The following is an 18,393-nucleotide window of genomic DNA, read 5'->3' as shown; positions in this document are numbered from 1 at the left end:
TTCACTTTCTTTATGGTGTCTTTTTACTAATCAATCAGAAGTTTATCCCTCCAATTAAATATCAATCTTTGGTCATTTGCTTTTTTTTTTTTTTTTTTTTTACAAATGTTTGAGAAATTCTTCCCTAAGGGATCAAAAGGATGTTCTCCCTTAGATATTCTCCTTTAGAAGTTAGATATTTTTGTCTTTTACATGTAAGTCTTTAACTAGCATTGATTTAAAAAATAACCAATTAGCAGGGTACCTGGGTGGCTCAGTCAGTTAAGCATCTGCCTTCAGCTCATGTCATGATCCCAGGGTCCTGGGACGGAGGCATTGGGATCCCTGCTCAATGGGGAGCCTGCTTCTCCCTCTCCCTCTGCTTGCCACTCTCCATGCTTGTGCTTTCTCTCTCTCTGTCAAATAAATAAATAAAATCTAAAAAAAAATAATAAACTAGCTCAATACCATATGCTGAGGTAGTGTAATAAACTGAATTTCCATATATACATATGTCTCTTGCTGGACTCTATTTTATTTAGAAGGTCAATTTGACTAGCCTAGTGCCAATAACTTTTGCATCATTTAATATGATTTTATGTTAATTATTGACAAAAATTATGATATTCCCCCTCCTTCTTTGTTATTTTTCATTAAAAGTATTTTGAATATTCTTGAATGTTATCCTCCCACATAAGTTTTAGGACCATTTTTTCAGGTTGACCACAAATACACATAGAGCTGTAGTAATTTTGACTGGAATTGCATAAAGATAGATAAATTTGGGAAAAATTGATATTTTAACAATAGTGAGTTTTCCAGGACCCTACCACAGAATATCTCCTAATGTATTTAGATTTTCATTAATGTCTTTCAATGAAGTAGGTTTTATAATTTCTCTCTGGAAGTCTTACATATTTATTATTAGAATTATTCTTAGGTTACCTCATATATTTATATATATATATGAATATATATACACACACACACATATATATATATACACATATATATTTTTATTATACCTTACATATTTTTGCCATGGTAAAAGACATATTTTTATTAAATTACATTTTCTAGCCACTTGTTGCTGATTTAAAGGATATTTTGCATAAGATTGGATTTATTGGCCTATTGAATGTTTGATAAGATTTTGCTGGTAAAACTGTATATTCCTGGTGTTTTCCTTGTAGGAAGATTTTTCAACTACTAGTTACATTTCTGTAAGATTATAGGAGCATACAGGGTGCCTGGGTAGCTCAGTTGTTTAAGTATCTGTCTTTGGCACAGGTCATGATCCTAGAGTCCCTGGATCAAGCTCCCTGATGGAGCCCCATGATGGAGCACCAGCACGGGCTCCCTGCTCAGCAGGGAATCTGCTTCTTCCTCTCCTTCTGCCCCTCCCCCTGCTCATGTTCTCTTTCTGGCTTGCTCACTCTCTCTCAAATAAATATATAAAAACTTGAAGAAAAAAAAAGATTATAGGACCATAAAGTTTTTCTGTTTTTTCTTGGTTTCTTTTAAGTAAGTTATGCTTTTATAGAAATTGCCCATTTTATTGTTTTCAAATTTGTTGGTAAAAAAATGTTTCTAATATTCCCTTATTTGCTTTTTAAAAGTCTCTGTAGCATCTGTAATGCCCCCTCCTAAAATGATTTTTTCTCTATCTCTTGATCAAGTTTACCAACAATTTGTCAATTTCAGTGGTCCTTTGAAAGAACTTTATTTTGTGAAGCTTCCTTTTGAATATTTGTTTTTTATTACATTAATCTCTGTTCTTATTTTTGTTTCCTTTTACTTTTTTCATTTATTTTTTCTATTTATTTCCTTACTTTTGGTTATTTCAGCTCAACTCATTAATTTTCGAACATTCTTTATTTCTAAGTATTTTGCTTATAAATTTCCTTTCATAAAGGGACACCTGAGTGGCTCAGTGGTTGAGCATCTGCCTTTGGCTCAGGGCATGATCCTGGGGTCCTGGGATCGAGTCCTGCATCAGACTTCCCACGGGGACCCTGCATCTCCTTCTGCCTAGGTCTCTGCCTCTCTCTGTGTGTCTCTCATGAATATAGAAATAAAAATATTTTTTAAAAATAATAATAAAAAATTTTCCTTCTATGTTCCACTTTGAATTCCACATTTTATCTCTACGATTATATATTTGCATATTTTTCTTTATGGTTCTTTCACTTTTTGTTTCATATATATTTAAAGCTATGCTTCTAGATGCTACAAGTTTAAAACTACTATAACTTCCTGGTGAACTGAACCATGTATCATTAAGTGGCTTTTTAATCTTCATTAACATTTTTTTTGCCTTAATGTCTATTTTGTCTGATATTAATATACGTATACTTTCTTTTAGTTAGTATTTTTTTAAAACAGCTTTTTCTATATTATTACCTTTGAGCTTTCTTTATTCTTATGCTTTAAGTAAATCCATGTAACTATTTTTAAAAATCAAATCTATCTTTATCTTTTTACTATAGCATTTAGTTCATTTATATTTATTGGAAATACTGATATATTCAAATTTATTTCTACCATCATATTTTGTATTTTAAATTTATTCTGGTGTGTCTGAGTGGCTCAGTCATTAAGCAAATGACTCTTGGTTTCAGCTCAAGTCATGATCTTGGAGTTGTGAGATCAAGCCCTGCGTCAGGCTCTATGCTCAGGATGGCATCTGCTTCAGATTCTCTCTCCCTCCCACTCTCTTTCTCTCTCACAAATAAGTAAATAAATAAAATCTTTAAAAAAATTATCCTGACTCTTCATTAGTTTTTTCCCCTTTATTTTCTTGTCTTCTTCTTAAAGATTTTTTTTATTTATTTATTTGTTTGTTTGTTTGTTTGTTTGTTTATGAGAGAGAGAGAAATTGAGAGTGTATGAGCAGGGCTCTTTGCTCAGTGGGGAGGGACAAGCAGACTCTGCACTGAGCATGGAGCCCAATGTGGGACCTGATCCCAAGATCCTAAGATCATGACCTGAGCTGAAATCAAAAGTGAGTCACTCAACCAACTGAGCCATCCAGGTGCCCCTCTTGCCTCTTTTGGATTGTTTTGTTTCTTTTCAAAAAGTTTTTACCTTCTACTAGTTTAAAAGTTATAGTTTTTTATTTCAGTTTTTTAAGGATCACCTTAGAAATTTTTATCAGTCTTAAGTTAATATCTCCCTTCATCCTACCATATCCAAGATCTTAAAACACTTTAACATCACTCTCTTCCTGGTATATATGCTGTTTGTATGTGTATTTTTTCATCTCATAATATGTTGTTATTGTTGTAGCTTTATACAGTCAATATTTATATTTAGCCAACAAGTCACCTTTTGTTGCATAGTATTTTTTCTTGAATCTCAGGCCCTTCATCTGTAATCACTTTCCTTTTACCTAAAGTAGATACTTTAGAGATTTGTTTAGTAACAACCTGTTGATGTTTATTTTTAAATATTTTTATTTTTCAAGGTTTCTCCCCCAGCATATTGAAGATATCCTTTCATTGTCTTCTAGTTTCCATTGTTGCTTTCAGTAGGTAGCTATAAATTCATTGTTGTTTCTTTGAAGTTACTTTGTCTTTTCTCTCTGGCTACTTTAAAGATCTTCTGTATGCCTTTGGTGTTCCCTAGTTTTGCTAAGATATTTCTAAGTATAGATTTTTATTTATTTATTTAACCTGCTTGAAGATTATAGATATTTTAATTACTTTCTCCTGTTCTAAAAGTTCTTAGTCATTATCTCTCCAAACATTTCTCTTGCTTCCTCCCCTTCTTTCCATCTAGGATTCTCATGAGACACATGTTAGAGTTTTTCCATGAATGCTCTCTGTTTCTTAACTTCTCTTTTGAATTTTCCATCTCTCTGTCTTCTTTTGTTGCATTTTAGATGAGATGTTTTGATTTATCAACGAGTTTAAAAATTCTAACTTCAACCAGAACTAGTATTTTACCAAACCTAATTTATGGAATTTTAAATTTTAAATTATTATTTTTTCATTTATAGAAATCTATTTGATTCTTTTTCAACCTTCCTATGCCTTTTTATACTTTCTTACTCATAACTCATACATTCAACATAATTTTTCAGATCTTTAAACATGTATATTTTATAGTCTATATATGATAATTCCACTACCTAAATTCTTTGAAGTTCTGATCTAACTATCTGTTGTTTCTTCTTTCACCCATTTTTTCCTCTTACCTTATGCATTTTGTGAGCATTGATCAAGAACTCATATTTCTTGGTATTTTAAAGATGGAAATTATTTCAAGCTTATTTTGAAGCCGGATTCCTTTTGAGAAGATTATGTTTCATTCCACCAATTGCCTGGAAAACTACAAACCTAGAACCTTTCTTTTTTTTCCATGGACTTCACATATGTAAAATCACCTCTTATTTGCTATAGCTATTTTAAATAGCAAACACAGGGTTAGAATATTATTTATCTCTGGAGATCTTGAGAAACATTGTATAAAAGCTAAAGAATAAATGAAAAAGATGTCTAGGTATTTGACATGTTTTCAATAAACATAGTTAATTTAAGAATTTACATAAAATCTGCATGATCCAAGGTGGGGATGTCATTATGTTATAAATTGGAGTTTACAAGGTGTGTCCTCCTGAAGCTTTAGGATCATTTTTAAATAACGTATTTTAAAGTAATTATCAGGTAGAGGTTTTGTGGATCTCATGACTTCAAATTCTCAAGGGGAAAACATTTCACTTTTCTCTAAGAAGGAGTATGTTTTGCCACAGGCAAATTTCTTGGGAGGTGGCAGGAGAGGATGGGGACTTATTTTTAGCTCACCCTTACACTGAAGATTCAGCCTTTTAGGACATGAGTTTTATGCAAGGGAGAGTTTCCTCTTATATGTCCCACCTTGGGGAGGCCTTTGGTTTTATTTCCTCTCTTTCCACACTCCAAGATAGTGAAAACCAAAGTTTCGTCTTACAGTGTTTGCAAATACACTCAAGGCAAAGGCTAGCTTCTGTGTTCGTTAACTTTCTGGGTTCCACTTTTACTTGGTTGGTGTTTTCTGAGTAGTCTCTCCTTTCTTACCATGTTATTGATACATTTTAGAGGTCTTAAAGTGTTTTTCCAGCATTTTTACTTGTTTTCAGTGGGAATATTGGTCAGGATGTTTAGACTTCCATACTGCTAGAAATAGAAGTCTACTCTTTCAGGTTTTGGTGACTTAGAGTTGCCTTCTCTTCTCCCTTTCTATTCAGTTTTAAAATGCTAACAATGGCCATTACCCAGAAATATCTATCCAAGGCACACAGTTGTCTTACACTCCAATCAGACTTCTCTTTCTCCTTTTGTTTCCCTACTTGCACCAACCAGTACCAGAGGCAGTATGGTCAGAGTTTGTGTGTAGGGTTACTCAGGGGAGGGTGAAAGGGTGGAAAAAAGCTGGATTGTCATTGCTAGTGACTGATTGGAGAAATGCATTTTGTTTTTCTATGTTGGAGACCAGAATTCATTTTCTCATAGAAGCAATATGATAAGTGATTTTGAATGTAGATCAAAAAGTATGTTTAGTGTAATTATTTATGTACATATGAATTAAATGAGCTCTGTGGGTTTGCTTATGAATCTAACTGGTCATTAATTGAATTCCAACAAAGATATTTTAGACTGAGCTTTTGGACTATAATCATGTTAAGTATGCCTTGTGTGGTTCATTTCAAAGTATTTATGTCTTATTCTTGTAATTTATAAACTCCTTGACAGTATAGACCATCTTTCCTACTTCTTTATCTTCCCCACATCTTCTAGTTTAAGAATTATGAGTAGATGGCCAGTGGATTATTTCAGAATGTCAGCAGGTAGACCATGGAATACCTTTGGAATTCTTTTATTTTCCCTAATTTATCCCCCATCTGGGTACTAATTGTCCAAGGAAAAAAAATTCACGAATTCCAAAAGAAATGGGGCTTTGAATAAAACTTTTAATGATTGCTGATTTGTCAATTGTAACTCAGCCACTCAGTTAAATTCTAGGTCACCAATAGAAATGAAGTACACAGGTATCAAAATCAAACATGGAATGTATGAACACGTGATCATTTGGCTATGGGTATGCCTGTGTGCCTTAGATTCTAAACTTTGTTGGGTATCTAGTGTTATTCTAAAGGTATCTACTTGTATGTCCTATTGCTTTTGCTGACCTCTTTCTGTTTAATTTTTAGAAAAAATATATAGGGGGATGTCAAAATAGAAAAACTAATCCATACATTACAAAAAATATAGGGAAGCTAACGTTCTTCAATTTAGAAATAAGTACAGCTCACAGAATGCCACAGTTCAGGGAGCAAAAATTGTTATGTTTTGAAATTGAAAATGATTCTTTTATAAAGGAAGCTGACCACAATTTCCAGCAGGACTGTTGCCTGAAGGAAAATTTCCTAGGCTTCAGCCTCTGTTATGCTTAACAATGAACCATACAAGTCTGGACAGATGGTTGGATTCCAAAGTGTTTCTCATGTTACAGTATTTTTTTCCTATTGTCTTTCCTGAATTCTGCAGGGAAAAGAGAAAATGCTATAACTTTCAAAAAGTATAAAGAATATCCTCAGTACATTTTGGGAAGTCACAAGTACTAAATATTAATTATCTCAGAAATCTCTTTTTGTTTTTTTAGAAATACTTTCTTGGTTAAAATCCAATTGCTAAAAAAAATAAATAAATAAAAATAAAATAAAATAAAATCCAATTGCTTATTCTGGACAGTATGACCTATCTTCCTTACTATCTTTATTGCTAGAAATACAAAATGTAAGATGTATTTATATCTTTTCCTAGAAGATCTCTTCTATGTTCCTTGTCTCAAAGTATGATAAAATTATCCATTCCACTTTGAGCTATGGTAAAGTAAAAAAAAACTCAGGATTCCTTTCAAGGACATTCATATCCATCCAACAGCAATACTGCATTTATTCTCTAAACAGCCCTCAAATTTGTCCAATTTTCTGTATCTCTATTACTTTGGTCTGGTGATCTGATATTTCTCACCTGGATTATTGCAATAAATGCCCAACTGATCTACCTGCAATCACCTTCTTCCTCTCTTCCTCTAATATACGCTACAATCCAAACAGAATGAATGTTTCCAGATGCAAATCTGCTCATGTTCCTCCTGCTACCAGTAGTGTCCTATGACAGGGTAAACACAAAATTCCTTACCTGGCACACAGGTGCCAGCTAAACAACCTGAACAACCCCTACTTAACTCTCCAAACTCACCCCATATCAACTTTCTCCTTTTATCTCTAGGTTGACTAATTTGGCCTTCTTTCATTTCCTCTATATTTCTTTCTACATCAGGGCTGTTCTTCACCATTTTAACTTCATTAAGCCCTGTTCTTCTTACAGAGTTTAATTCCAACATCACATCCCTAGGGAATCCCCCATTCACCTTCTCTTGTTTTACCCAAATTATTAGGTCAAGTCCTGTTGTTTTCCCTCACAGAACCACATAGCTTATCTCTCTTTCACAGCACTTAGACAAAAGGAGGAGATTTATGATCCTGTGCATTAGGCATCCGGGTTTCAAGTGAGGGAACAAAAGCAGAGTTATATTTATTTAGTAATCCGCCTCTAAGATTCAAGTCAACATTTCTAAACCACAGAAAAAAGTGTACATAAAAATATTATACTTAAGTGTTCTCAAAAGAGCCAGGAATTATTCAGTAAATAAGTATCAGATGTTCTTCAGCAATAGATAGGCTGCTGAGTATGTAATTTAAGACCTAGAAATATATTAGCAATTATTCCCACTTAACCCCCATAAAATACAGAGAAGAAAAATGAGTCTCAAAGTGAATCTCAAAGGTATCACAAATACTTAAAGATGAGAATGAAATAGAATTAGTCACAAATATCTGTTGAACACTATTATATGTAACAGTTTTCCTATAACCAAGTCTGCTTTTTATTACTACATGCTATTTCTGTTTAAACATTTACAGAAACAGAGCAATTAAGATTTATTTTAATTTTTCAGTATAACAAAAGACAGCTTTCTACCTTAAAAGGATAATATGGCACCAATAAAACATTACTATATGCCTTTTAGACAAAGGGATGATGTAAAAGTATATTACAGTACAGTATTATTTTTTTGTGCATGAACTCTTCATATTTTCTTATTATACCCCTCTTTCTACACGAAGTACTAAAAAGGATCCTAGAACAAAAAGAACCTCCTTCTTGGTTTTATTTGAAGAAAGGGGAATGTGTCCTATTCACCCATAGATAATTTCAAGCAAAGTTTGTTAACTTTCCCAATCACCAACTGCATTTCTCAATCACCATACTAACCTCCCATTCTAGCCACATCTCCCTTTTTCAAGAATGGTGGGAATGAAATGCCATAGCTACATGGCTTCTTACACACACTAGTCCACTAATTAGCTCTCTGACCAGGCCTTACTTCTTGATTCCTTTCGTAGAAAGACAAGCTAATGGTCAGCTCTTACTACACAACATTGACTTAAAAACACTTGAGCTAAAAGGAACATTGAAAACCAGTTAGTCCAACAACCCAAACCATACAGGACTACTTTCTCAAACGTCTCACACAGAAGAGAAATTTAATTTATAGTTATGCTTAAATGTTTCTAGTAACTAATTCCTCACGATCTCAGCTTTTTTTTTGGGGGGGTGGTTTATGATCTCAACTTTTGTGAATATTCTTTCAAGTCATAAGAATTTTGTATTCAAATACTCATATTCTTCACCAACAATACACAATTATTTTAATGAAACAAGCCTGTAACATCCTAAAATTTTGTTTTGGCAGTTTATCTGTGTAAAGAATGTGTGTGTGTGTGTTTAAATCCAAAGCATATAGAGTATACCAGTCACGTTAGAATGAAAAATGAAAAGTGTAGATTATACAATTAGCTCATCCTTCATTTTGTGTTCCTGTTAAGTCTTAGAATAAAAAAAAGTAGAAAAAATGTTATCTTGCTTTTTGAAATTCAAAACTAGCTTCTTAAAGTTTGGCCTTTTTATCCAACACTTACAAAATAATTCACAGCTTTAAGATTTTCAATGATTACTTCATTGCATGTATTAAGTTAGAAGACAAAGGGACTGGAGCCATCCATTTATCTGTTACTCTCTTCCCTTTCAGACTCTCTTGCTTTGGTAATAAAATTCTATGTGCCCTCTAAGGGTGTCTAAACCAGACAGCAGCTCCACATTCTATTCTGACAAACTCAGAAAGAGTTTCTTTGTTTCATTTGTTCATTATAAACAAAACAAAAGGAAGTTTGTTTTATTTACAATGTACATTCTTTAATAAAGGGAAGGCAGACAAAAAGATATGTTAATCTAGTGACTTTCTGGTATTTATTTGCCAGGCATTTTTGTACTGTCAGTAATTTATTTTGTTCTTTAAATTACCTTGACTGCCATAGATTATTACAGCATATTCACATTTACATATGAAATCTCTCAACTGTACTTATGTTAAATACCAATATAAGTAGATTCACCCATCCATATGATAAACTCATCCATATGATAGATCTAGGAAATTGAGTTATCTAAGATACCATTTCTCTATTTTATTTGGCAACCTGCCTGACTGTGAAGAGCTTTAAATTTGGCATCTGTCATTGCCTATCTTGGTCCAAATTATATGATGCTAAGTACCATGAAGAATACTTCACAGGGGAAATCAGTAGTGGGTTATGAGAATGGTAAACTTCGTATCACCATGGGCTTGTATCTGAATATTAGAACTGTTAGCCAGATGCTTCCTGTAGACTTCCAGACAGACAGAAAGTGTGGTGCCACTGGGATCCAGAGACACTGATGTAAAGTATGCAGGAGATACATAAATCATAGGGTATATTCATTTCATTTGGCTTCGTGGGATTCCACTGACATCACTGCGGGTAACCAAGGTCTGCACGAGGAGCCTCTCCCTTCTGCTCTCTGACGCCTTCGAGGTGCTGCCCATCTAGACCAGGCCCTGCAGTAATTTCACACACTCCCCTAATAAAGTCTTCAGGGGCTGTCATGTATTTTCATGTGTTTGCCCTATTATCCCTCCCTGCTTGAGTCTTACAGATAATTGATGATGCTTCAGTTAATCATCTTTCTCCCGCCTTTGTTCACCAGGTACCTCCGCCTTGAAGGGACTCTTTTATTGAGAATCGATGTCTTCTTCTGAGTAATTGATCACCATAGACCCGGGGACACTTGACTCATCATTGAGGAAGAGTAATTATCATGAATAATCAAAAAGCTATAGCTACACTACTGCAAGAGTGCAAGCAAGTGCTGGACCAACTCTTGTTGGAGGCGTCAGATGTGTCGCAGGAGGACAAGGGCGAGGACCAGCAGTACAGAGGTGAGGTCCTGATGGGGGGCACTGGGGGAAGGGGGAAGCCAGCAGGTTTGCTCTCAACTCCCCTGCCTGAACGACATGTTTTCATCTCTGCCCTATTTTTCTTCTCTTGGCAGATGACCACCGAGAGATGAGTGGATTTCTAGGGCATGAATGGGACATGGGCTGCAGGCGGACGGGCAGGGGAGGAAGCCCACTTTGTTGCAGTGAATTGCTGTCAGTTCTAATTTTAGGCTTCAGTAAACATGAGGCTACAAGAAAACAGTTTAGTTCAAGAAGAACAAAGCGTGCAAGTGGGCTGGTGCACGTAAATTTCAATTATTAAAAAATTGAAGCAACTTCTGAATGGTGGCACATACTTTTTTTCAAACTAGGCTTTTGTGCCTCATCAGTTTTCATAGACTTCTATGGTTTCCATAAATATGTCATCTCATTGGTTCAATTGACACATTTCTCATGCTGCGTTCACATGCCGTTTGTAAAATAAATCCTCTCCTACTGATAAATACTGATTGCATCATTATTGGGGTATAAGAATTTGGCCTTTTGCTCATTTCATAGTTTATGCTATTCATAGTTTTAGATAGGTCATTGTTTGAGAAGTTTTGATCACAAAGCCTAGAGAGTTAAAGTATTTCTTATTTCTTCCATAGCCAGTTTTGGAGAGAAAATCTTTTTTCCTTAGATTTCTTTTTAGCATTTGAATAAAATTTCCTCTATTTCTACAAGTGTGTCCCTTTTATGGGCTTTTAATATTTTTCTTTGTATTTTTAGTGATTTTCTATTCCTTGCAGAAATAAGATTACTACACAAAATACATACTTCCCATTTCTTTTGTTGTTGAGGATTATGTGATGGGAAAACATTCTGGAGGAGCCTTTGCCCTACATTCTTGTATATAGGCACACACATTTTTTATAGTCATTTTTAGGTACCTATAGATGTCTTAAATTTTTTGTAATCTGTCATTTATGCTTCTTTCAAGATTAAGTGCCCTATGTTCCATTGTTTCTCAATACCTTAGTTTATGCATTTTCCTTATTTACTGGCCAGAAACACAACAGTGTGATTTTGCTTGCTAGTTATTTGTACCCATCAGCCTGAGCACACACTGGCAGGTGTTAGCCCCTTGTCAGGGAACAGCAGGTACCTCCAGAACATGCTTCACTACTGCTTGTTCTAGTTCTCCCCAGGGGCAGTATGTTGTGTTCTATCTACTGAAGTTTTTCTCTTGTCCTTTTGTTACATGGCATCCTTTGTCTCTTCAGCCCAAATTCCTTTAAGTTTTGTGTTCTCTAGTGAAAACTCAGAGCCCCCAATTGGGTAGCATTTTCTTCTTTTTCTTCCCAAGTGCCACAGAATAGGAGAAATAATCAGTTTAGTTCCAGGTATGGCAAATTAGGGCCACAAAATCACTCAATTAGCAATGGGCCTTCAGGTAAGCTGCTTGGAGTGATTAAAGAAGCAGAAGAGGGTACTGCTCTTTCAGGGGCTAACTGCTGGGCTTGGCTGAATCTGATAAGCCAATGGGAGAGGAAATCTATGCTGAGCCATTGACAATCTCAGCATTAATTGATCCCCATGGGGGCAAGCTGCATGATCCACTCCAAGAACCATCAGTACAACTGAATGTGGTCTGAACATTCAGTTCTTCCCTTAGCAAGTGGTTTCTGATTAATACAGGTGGGCAGACTGTGGGCAGACTGTGCTGCCACCAGAGTTGTCATTTGCATGTACTCCAAGAGAAAGGCATTATTACAAGGTCACCTATGGTGACAGGACAAGTCAGAGGACTTGAACATGATTACTGTGATTTTATTCTTCCCTATCCTCCTCTCAACCCTATACTCTTCCCTCAGAAATTGTCCCTGTCAACATGGAAGACTACCCCTAGCAACTTCCTCAAAAATAGAGAAGGAACTAAACTCTAAATGTAGACATATTTTTAAAATGTATTTCAAAGGTACCATTTACTTCAATACGCCACAGTGGACTATCCAGGTTCTGGCATGATCTTCAGGGAAAGGTGTGGTATGAGGAAGGCAAAAATGAGTTGTATGGAATAGATTTTTCTCTGTCATCATGAAAAAAAAAGAAAATATTTATATAGTGCCAGTGTATGGTGAAATTCTTTGAATCCAAAAATCAGATTCCAGTTGTCATTTGACTACCCATTTGACTCTTGAGCTTGATCCTTATGGACAGAATGTCCAAACAATTTATCAGTCAAATGGGACACTTGAGACTGAGAAGGAGCACTATTAGTAAGTACACTGGGACACCATTGGAATGACCTAAGTGAATAGGACTAGTGGTCCTAATCCTTACTATTTAGAAATATCATTTAAGAAACTTTTTCTAGGGATCCCTGGTGGCGCAGCGGTTTAGCATCTGCCTTTGGCCAAGGGCGCGATCCTGGAGACCCAGGATCAAATTCCACGTCAGGCTCCCGGTGCATGGAGCCTGCTTCTCCCTCTGCCTGTGTCTCTGCCTCTCTCTCTCTCTCTCTCTCTCTCTCTCTCTGACTATCATAAATAAATAAAAATTAAAAAAGAAAAGAAACTTTTTCTAGGGGCACCAAGGTGGCTCAGTTAGTTAAATGGCCAACTCTTGGGTCATGGGTTCACTGTCGTCGGTTTCAGCCCTGCATTGGCCTCTACTCAGCGTGGAATCTTCTTCAGATTCTTTCTCCCTCCCCCTCTGCCCCTCTTGTCTCTCTCTCTCCCTCTCTCTCTCTTCTCTCACTCATAAATAAATAAAATATTTAATTTTTTTTCTCTACATATATATTGGAACACTTTTGGCCATCAGAGGGCCAGGCTTTCTAACAGATTATGACCACATAGGCTCCTAATATGGCTCTGCTTTCTTTGGAGGAGTGCTATCACATAGCTGGTGCTCAGTAGTTTTGGATTGCTGAATCAGAGAGCAATGGTTTCAGTGTGATATTTGTAAATCATCCTTAGACGTCCATACGGATTACTCATTGGTGTGGCCCATTTGATATCTCCTCAATACCAAGCAATGTTTTTCCATCAGCAGTATTCCTTACATTTGCCCAGTTGGTGGCAAGGACACAGATGGGCATCATAGACTAAGGCAGAGTTAGGTTTTCTTCCTTCTCTTCTTTTTGTTTTTCACCCTATCATATCTCTTTTTTCCTATTTAGCATGTCTCATGTAGATATAAGACTAATCCTTCTTTTAACCATCATGGTGTGATTTACAGCAATGATAAGACATGATGCCTGTCTTCAGGGAGCTCAAAGTCCAATGAGAGGACAGTGTGATTACAGAGCAATGGAATGAACACTGAAAAGCCATGCATTTTGGAGTCTGGGAGCACTCAGGAGAGACATTTTAATTCCACAGGGTAATCATGGCAGGCTGGTAAGAAGTAGCCATGTTTGCCCTGAAGCCAGTGGGCCTGAGCTTGATCATGAAAGAACTGGGAGAGAGCAATGAAAAAAAGAAGACAAGATATACAAAACCATTAAAGAATTTTATACAGGGCAATGGCCTGGTCTATCTTGTGTTTTAGCAAAATGAGGACCAACAGTGTGGAAGTTGGAGTGGATGGAGCAAGACAGGAGGTGGTGATTCAGACAAGAGTTACTGATAATGAAAAGGAGGAAATGGATTTTAGGATCTATAGAACCTGATAACCAGTTAGATTGAGGGAGGAAGAAAGCAAAAAGCCTTGACTGACTTCTAGATTTCGGCTTGGGTGACTCAGTGAATGGTGGTAGCATTCATCAAAATAAAGAATAGAGAAACAGATTTAGAAAAAAGATGGTGAGTTCAACTTTGGATACTTTTAAGTATGAAATGTCTGCAAGACAAGCACCTAAGGATTTATAATTGGCAGTCATATAATCAGGTCCATAACGCCACATCCAAAACACTGGGAGTTCACATGTGCTTGGGAATTCAGAATTCTTTCAAATGTTAGGAAGATAGTCTGGTACAGGGGCCATCTGTTACATTCACACTCCAGCAGAAGTTGGGGCAACATCTACAGTCAAACATTAAAATCTTTGCAGCAAAACTTTTGGCTAATCTCACTAAGTAAGATAAGACCATAAAGAGCCTTTAGTCAATTCAAGTCTGGTTTGGATGCTAAACTTAAGAAAAAACATTCTCGTTTCCAGAGCTTTTTGCGTTTTCCAAGTTTGGAAAGGAGATTGTAGACCTCTATAATTAGGTTTGGCACCCAGGAAGAGATCAAATGTATCTACTAATGTAAAACAGGGACATTCAGAATACATTGATACCATTTCAAATTGCACTTGGGTTTTTTGTTTTAATTGTCTATATTCAAATGTAGTCCATAGTGAAAGTATGAGATGAAGTGAGGTGAGGTCTTGGAGAAGTAAAAAGAGTTTGTACAAATTGACTCTGCATTACCCAGCTGCCACAAGTCCCAGGTGTCATTCCATCACAGGCCCATTCTCATTTTACAAGGAAAATAATATTTCCTTCATTCCTTTCTCTGATTCTTCATGCAGAGATAGTCACTGAAGTGTTTTACTTCCTGCTAAAAACCTTTCTTAATGCCTGACTACCCCAATTTACCTGAAGGGCAAAGTAGACCAGGGCCACCCCTGACAGATAGCTTTGCGCTATTATTCTTTGAGTCAGAACCACCAGCTTTAGACTAACCAGCAAGAGGTAGGAAAAAAAAATTTTTTTTTTTTGCCACTGAGGTGCTTCATCATAACATTGGTAACTCAACAACCTTTTCTTTGACTGCCATTTCCTTACCTGAACTCTGACCTTTTCAGCTTCACTCCCCAGCGAGTTAAGGACCCTGATCCAGGAGGCAAAGGAAATGAAGTGGCCCTTCGTGCCTGAAAAGTGGCAGTACAAACAAGCCGTGGGCCCAGAGGACAAAACAAACCTGCAGGATGTGATTGGCGCCGGGTTGCAGCAGTTACTGGTAGGAAAAGCCACACCACCTGTTCCTCTGACACCCCAAAGTGAGGCATTTAGTCTCTAAGTGGTCTAATAGATTAAATTTCTTTGAAGCATAAGACAGCCCCTACCCTTATGGTCAGCTCTGCCAGATTGACTAATGTGGGGGAAATACCTTTTAGAAACATTGCTTGCCTATAAGGCCTTCTGTTGGAAAGCCAAATCAAGTAAAAGTGAAGAAGGGTGGTCAGTGGGTCTATCAAGAAACCTGCCATCCAGAAATATGTATTATATCCTTGGTAGGCTGGAAGCGGTAGTTTTGATCCTGCCATATGTCATAACATTTTTATTTTGAAATGCTTTTTTTTTAAAAGCTGACTAGCTTAAAAAAATAAATTCACCATAATTCCATCAATATGACTTGCTGTCTGCCGCATACCCACCACCCCCTGCCCAAACCCAGGATCCTCCTCACTCCCTTATCTCCTCACGACACAGGCTATTCAGGAAGCATGGAATCAGAGTCACTGACCTGCTTATTCCTCAGCTCTCTTACTGGAAATTAATCAAACTGATATCTCTACCTTGGATAGAAGAAGGCCTCAGGAATAGCACATGAACTCAGACTTGAGCTCAGATTTCAGCCTTAGGTTCTGGGGATGCTACAAGGAGTGCCACTATTCTTTTTGGTAGCATTGTGTGTTACCTACAGTCTCTCTGACAATTGCCAAGGAAGAGAGTCTATTAGCTTTTATATATATTTTTTCTCATATAAAAATATTAATTACCTGGAGATCAGGCATTACAAGCACTGATAATATCCTAAAATCTTTGTTTCAGTTTATATGGGAATGTGTTTTTGGATCATCTTAAAATGAATGTATAGACTTTGTCTTTGCCTATCAAAACAGAAATCTGAGAAAGATTCCCTGATCTACATACATAAAATGGCATTTTTTGGAGGCTTAATAAAAATAGTAAAACCCCCACTTTTCCCACACCCCTCCCCCCAAAAATAAACAAATAGACTGGGGCTAAGTAGACTGGGAACTGTAGGCAAAGGAGAATGAATATCTGGAAAAAAGGCAGTGATGAGCCAAGGATTTTAAATTTGCAGTCTTGGTATAGGTGGAAAAGCAGAATGGAATAATAACTATAATTTGTCTGTCACTGTAGATTTTACAAAGTGCTTGCACATGAATCACCTCATTTAATTCTCAAAACGACCCTCCGGTTATTACCATCATCACCCCCATTTTGCAGATGAGGAAATTAAGGTGCAGGGAAATTAATGTGTCCAGGGGAACAGACCAGTGAGTGGTGGCACTACTCCTTCCTCCATCTCACTGCCAATTCTCTGTCAGGTGGAATCCTTGAGACTTGTTTACTCTAAAGCAAGATGTAAGGCTGTCCAGTAGAATTTGCTGCAATCATGAAAATGTTCCATATCTCTGCTGCCCAATACATTAGACCCTGGCCAGCTATGGCTCTCCAGCACTTGAAGAGTGGCAAATATGACTGAAGAACTGATTTTTTTTAGTATTATTTAATTTTTTAAATCATTTTCTATATAAATAGCCACATGTGACTAGGGCTACTATTTTATTGAACAGGGAGCTCTTTAGCAGTGATGCTTAAAATAAGACCTCACATCAGGAGCCCTTGATTACCTGGAAATGTGTGGGATATTCAGATTCTTACCCTCCGTCCCCAGTCTTACCAAATCAAGAACTCTGGGGCTGGGAGTCTAACAATGAGCATTAGCCAAGCCCTCCGGATGATTCTTGTGCATGCCTGAGTTTGAGAACCAGCCTTCTAAATAAAAGAATAGGATGAAGAGCGAAGGGGAAAATCAGAGAGCCTGACCAGGGATATGAGGGGAGAAGGGGCAAGGTAAGGTGTAAAGGAGACTCCAATGTGAAGGTTGCAGGAGACCAACAATAAAAGCAAACTCTCCTTCCCATCAATTCCAGGAGCTTGTTTAGACTGAGACCAGCTCCTGAAAAGCCAATAGTTGCTTTACTTGCTTGGAGAGCCTTGGGTGATTTGGCCATTGGTGGCATAGAACTCTCAAGCCTTCCAAAGAAGGTGAGAACAGGATCGCTTCAGAGAAGGAGGGAACCCTGCTTTTGACCTTTGGGGCTTAGAAAGTTCCTCTGAAATTCAAACATAGGCTGAGTGGGGGAGACAGAGCACACCACCATAACCAGTCCATCCCACAACCACCAGATCCCCCTCAGTGCATGAAGCTGATAGTGACTTTTGCAGAAAAACTTTTGAAAATTTGGTATTGGTGCATTTGGCGGTTAATGTGAGTTGGGAGACAAGCTGCTTAGTTAGACCGTTTTAAGGATCCATTTATTATTTCTTCTACCTTCCCTCTGTATACTGCACGGATGTCGTGGTTGGGGGAAATGAGACATAGGGAATTTAAGATGTTTGTGTCCAGCTCACAAGATTACTAGTGGCAGCTCTAAGAATCAGTCCATTAGGCTTCTTTAGCCCCTGATGTATTTAACCTGGGAGCTTTTTGAACTCTCAGCATCATTTTCTTTAGCTTCCCCAGCAAGCTATAAATTAAGTAACCACACCTCCTAAAGACTCTTAGGATGCTTTCCTATTGTGTCAGACCCCAAGTGCACAATTACCAAACCACTCTGTTTTGTAAATAAGAGAACTATAGCACTCTGTGAACTCATGTGACTTTTGATATCTTAGCTTGTCAAAAGTATCTCAAGTGAATTCCATGATTTGTTTTTATCCCATTCTCCATTGATTTCAATATTATACTTTACTGAAACTGGATGGCCATGATTTAATAATCAATTAATTATGAGACTCTGTTCTGAAATAAAAAATTAGTCAAAGGCTGCTGACCTTGTCTTTTCAGCCAAGTTATCTCTTCTTACGGTTTTTTCACAAATCTAAACTTGCCCTGGTTTTCTTTGCCTTGAAATGAATCCTTCCCATAAAAAGTTTCCCCTCTACTTTTAAAATTCACATTACACTTAGAGTGTAAACACTGCTAAGTTTAATTTAATTAAACTTAATTCCACGAATAACAGATCAAAGTTAAGCATAGACTTATGCTGAGTGCCTGAGTTTTGGTGAAATTAAGAGTCATTTATAATGTTATTCT

General features: G+C 36.8%; 1 protein-coding gene across 8 annotated transcripts in view; it reads left to right on the top strand.

The window, feature by feature from the left end:
• ALPK1 (alpha kinase 1) overlaps positions 1-18,393 on the top strand; it is a 131,646-nt gene that overhangs the window by 60,296 nt on the left and 52,957 nt on the right. For all 8 annotated transcript variants that reach the window (XM_055342564.1, XM_055342562.1, XM_055342560.1 and 5 more), the window contains 2 exons: positions 10,113-10,344; positions 15,125-15,279. In XM_055342564.1, coding sequence (XP_055198539.1) covers positions 10,224-10,344; positions 15,125-15,279 — 276 coding nt within the window. In that variant the 5' untranslated portion in view covers positions 10,113-10,223. The remainder of the gene's footprint in view (positions 1-10,112; positions 10,345-15,124; positions 15,280-18,393) is intronic.

Source organism: Nyctereutes procyonoides, unplaced genomic scaffold (genome assembly GCF_905146905.1).
Source record: "Nyctereutes procyonoides isolate TBG_1078 unplaced genomic scaffold, NYPRO_anot_genome, whole genome shotgun sequence".
In the NCBI taxonomy this organism is placed as follows: Eukaryota; Metazoa; Chordata; class Mammalia; order Carnivora; family Canidae; genus Nyctereutes; species Nyctereutes procyonoides.
This window is presented reverse-complemented; position numbering and strand designations above follow the sequence as displayed.